Raw genomic sequence first — 2,500 nt, forward strand, 5'->3', positions numbered from 1 at the left:
CCGAGAAACAAGGAGGAAAAAAGGTTGCTTCTTACTAACTCGAGTTCCTTCACAACTTGCTGTAATTCATACTAACCCTAAAGTTACTCTGGTTTTGCTACACTCGTTCAGAGCAAATAGCAATCTCGTTGAATCGAGACTTTCCTAGCTTTCAAGTATTCGGATCCCCAACGGCAGGTCCTATGTGCGAAATGTACGAGACCAAAGTGGCCGGGCACTGGGCTGGCACGGACGACCCCTCCGCCGTGACCTTTGACACCTGCATCACAAAATGGGTCACGAATCCCCGTTCATCTCCTCCCGTCATGACCTCCGCCTCGTCTACCAGCCAAGGATCCGACGCTAGGAAGGCCGTCGACGGATTTATCGGCAGGAACGTCTCCCTCTGCTTCTCCTCCGGCCAGGAACCGAATCCCTGGTGGATGGCCGACCTCGGGCGCGTGAAGCGAGTGTCCCAGGTGAGGATTCACACGAGGCAGGATGGCCTCGGCAGTGAGTTCCTCTCGGTGTTGGTTCGTCTCGGGAATTCCTCGGATCCGCTCGCTGTTTCGAATGACACTTGCTTGCACGGCTCGTTGGATCAGGATTATCCGGAGGGTTTTGCAGGGAACGCGTCTGACCCGGGGAACTCGACCGACGTGGGAAATTCGACTGATCCTTTGGGAAACTCAACAGGTCTAGGAGAAACTACAGTTCCAGTGAATTCGACAGAACCGGGAAGCACGGCAGGCCCCTCGGGAAGCACAACAAATCCTCCAGGAACCACGACAAATCCTCCATTTAACACAACAGATCCTCCAGGAATTTCAACCACGCAAGGAAATTCATTGGGAACCTCAACAACTCCAGGAATCTCAACCTCAGCCAATCAAGGAAGTACGACAGAGCATTTGGGAACTTCAACGGAACAAGCCATTTCAACCCAGGGGCCAACAGTAAAGAGACGCAAACGAAATATTGATCCAACCCAGTCAACACCTACAGAAACCCCCCAGTCATCCCAACCAGAAGTTGCGACCTCAACATCCCAACTAGGAGTTACAACAACATCCCAACCAGGAGTTACAACAACATCCCAACCAGGAGTTACAACAACATCCCAACCAGGAGTTACAACAACATCCCAACCAGGAGTTACAACATCCCAACCAGGAGTTACAACAACATCCCAACCAGGAGTTACAACAACATCCCAACCAGGAGTTACAACAACATCCCAACCAGGAGTTACAACAACATCCCAACCAGAAGTTATGACGACATCCCAACCAGGAATTACGACCTCAACATCCGAACCAGAAGTCACTACTTCAACAGCCTCTCCCGATCTAGGTCCCCAGTGTGAAACCTCGAATGAAACCAAGGACCACGTGTTTCGTCTCAACCCAGTGATAGGTTCCAACCCGGGAGAAGCCCCTCTGGCGGCCGAAGTGGTGTTCAGCCTCCCTCAAGCCGTGAGTGGGCGCTACTTGTCCATCCAGAGCTTAGAGTCGGATCCTAGCAATGTGTTGACCATCTGCAACGTTGAGGTGTTGGAGCAGCAGAGGGAACCGGTGATGAGGTTTGTTGGGTAACTCGGTTTTATGTTTTCTGTGATTTTCTACGTTTATGTGGGTTTAAATATAGATAAAAACAGGTATTTTTCCATACTTGCATATGCGCATATAGGTAGGTACTTAGATAAGGAGGCAGACAGACATGACAAGTACAAGTAAATGTAATATCAAAAGTAAATGAAACTTCTATTGCCCAGGGGACACGTGACCGAAATCGCACCTTTCCAGGAACTGCCTCGACGTCCGAGACAAGGTGAGCAACCGGAGCGGCGTCTACACCGTCCACCCGCACCCCTGCTGCCCCCTCGAAGTGATCTGCGACATGGACACCGACGGCGGAGGATGGACGGTCATCCAGCGTCGGCAAGACATCCTGCCGCGACAGGACTTCTTTCGGCCGTGGCACGAGTACGTCGTGGGCTTCGGACAAAGGCCCTGCGGCGAGTTCTGGCTTGGCCTCGAGAACATCCACGCCCTCACCGGCCAGACGCCGAACCAGCTGAGGATCCTTCTCGAGGACTTCGACGGCGCGACGCGGTGGGCCAACTACGGCTATTTCCACGTCGGCGATGAGGGCGCGTCCTATGCCCTGACCGTGGCCAACTACACAGGCGATGCTGGCGATTCCCTGGCTTACCATAATGGCCAGAAATTCTCGACGAAGGATCGGGATTCGGATGAGTCTTCCACTAACTGCGCAGAGAGGTTAGAAGGAAGCTTCCCTGGTGCGAGTTATTCATTTGATGAAGTGTTCTGTCACTGTCATGTGCTTTTATAAATAGATGAGAGAAAAAAGGGTATGTCCACAAAGCAATTGCACATTTAACTGTAGACATTTAAATACGTTGTCAGCTAGCATTATGCTGGAATTAAGATTTTATTCGTAATACCCAGTATATCATGACGGCCCTTGATATCTAATTACTTTTAATTTCTAATATATA

General features: G+C 50.9%; 1 protein-coding gene across 1 annotated transcript in view; it reads left to right on the top strand.

Annotated features, from left to right (window-relative positions):
* LOC113803104 (uncharacterized) overlaps positions 1–2,500 on the top strand; it is a 4,940-nt gene that overhangs the window by 1,367 nt on the left and 1,073 nt on the right. The window contains exons 3-4 of the mRNA XM_070134665.1: positions 178–1,561; positions 1,785–2,261. Of these exons, the coding sequence (XP_069990766.1) occupies positions 178–1,561; positions 1,785–2,261 (1,861 nt within the window). The remainder of the gene's footprint in view (positions 1–177; positions 1,562–1,784; positions 2,262–2,500) is intronic.

The sequence above is a fragment of the Penaeus vannamei genome, chromosome 20 (assembly GCF_042767895.1).
Source record: "Penaeus vannamei isolate JL-2024 chromosome 20, ASM4276789v1, whole genome shotgun sequence".
In the NCBI taxonomy this organism is placed as follows: Eukaryota; Metazoa; Arthropoda; class Malacostraca; order Decapoda; family Penaeidae; genus Penaeus; species Penaeus vannamei.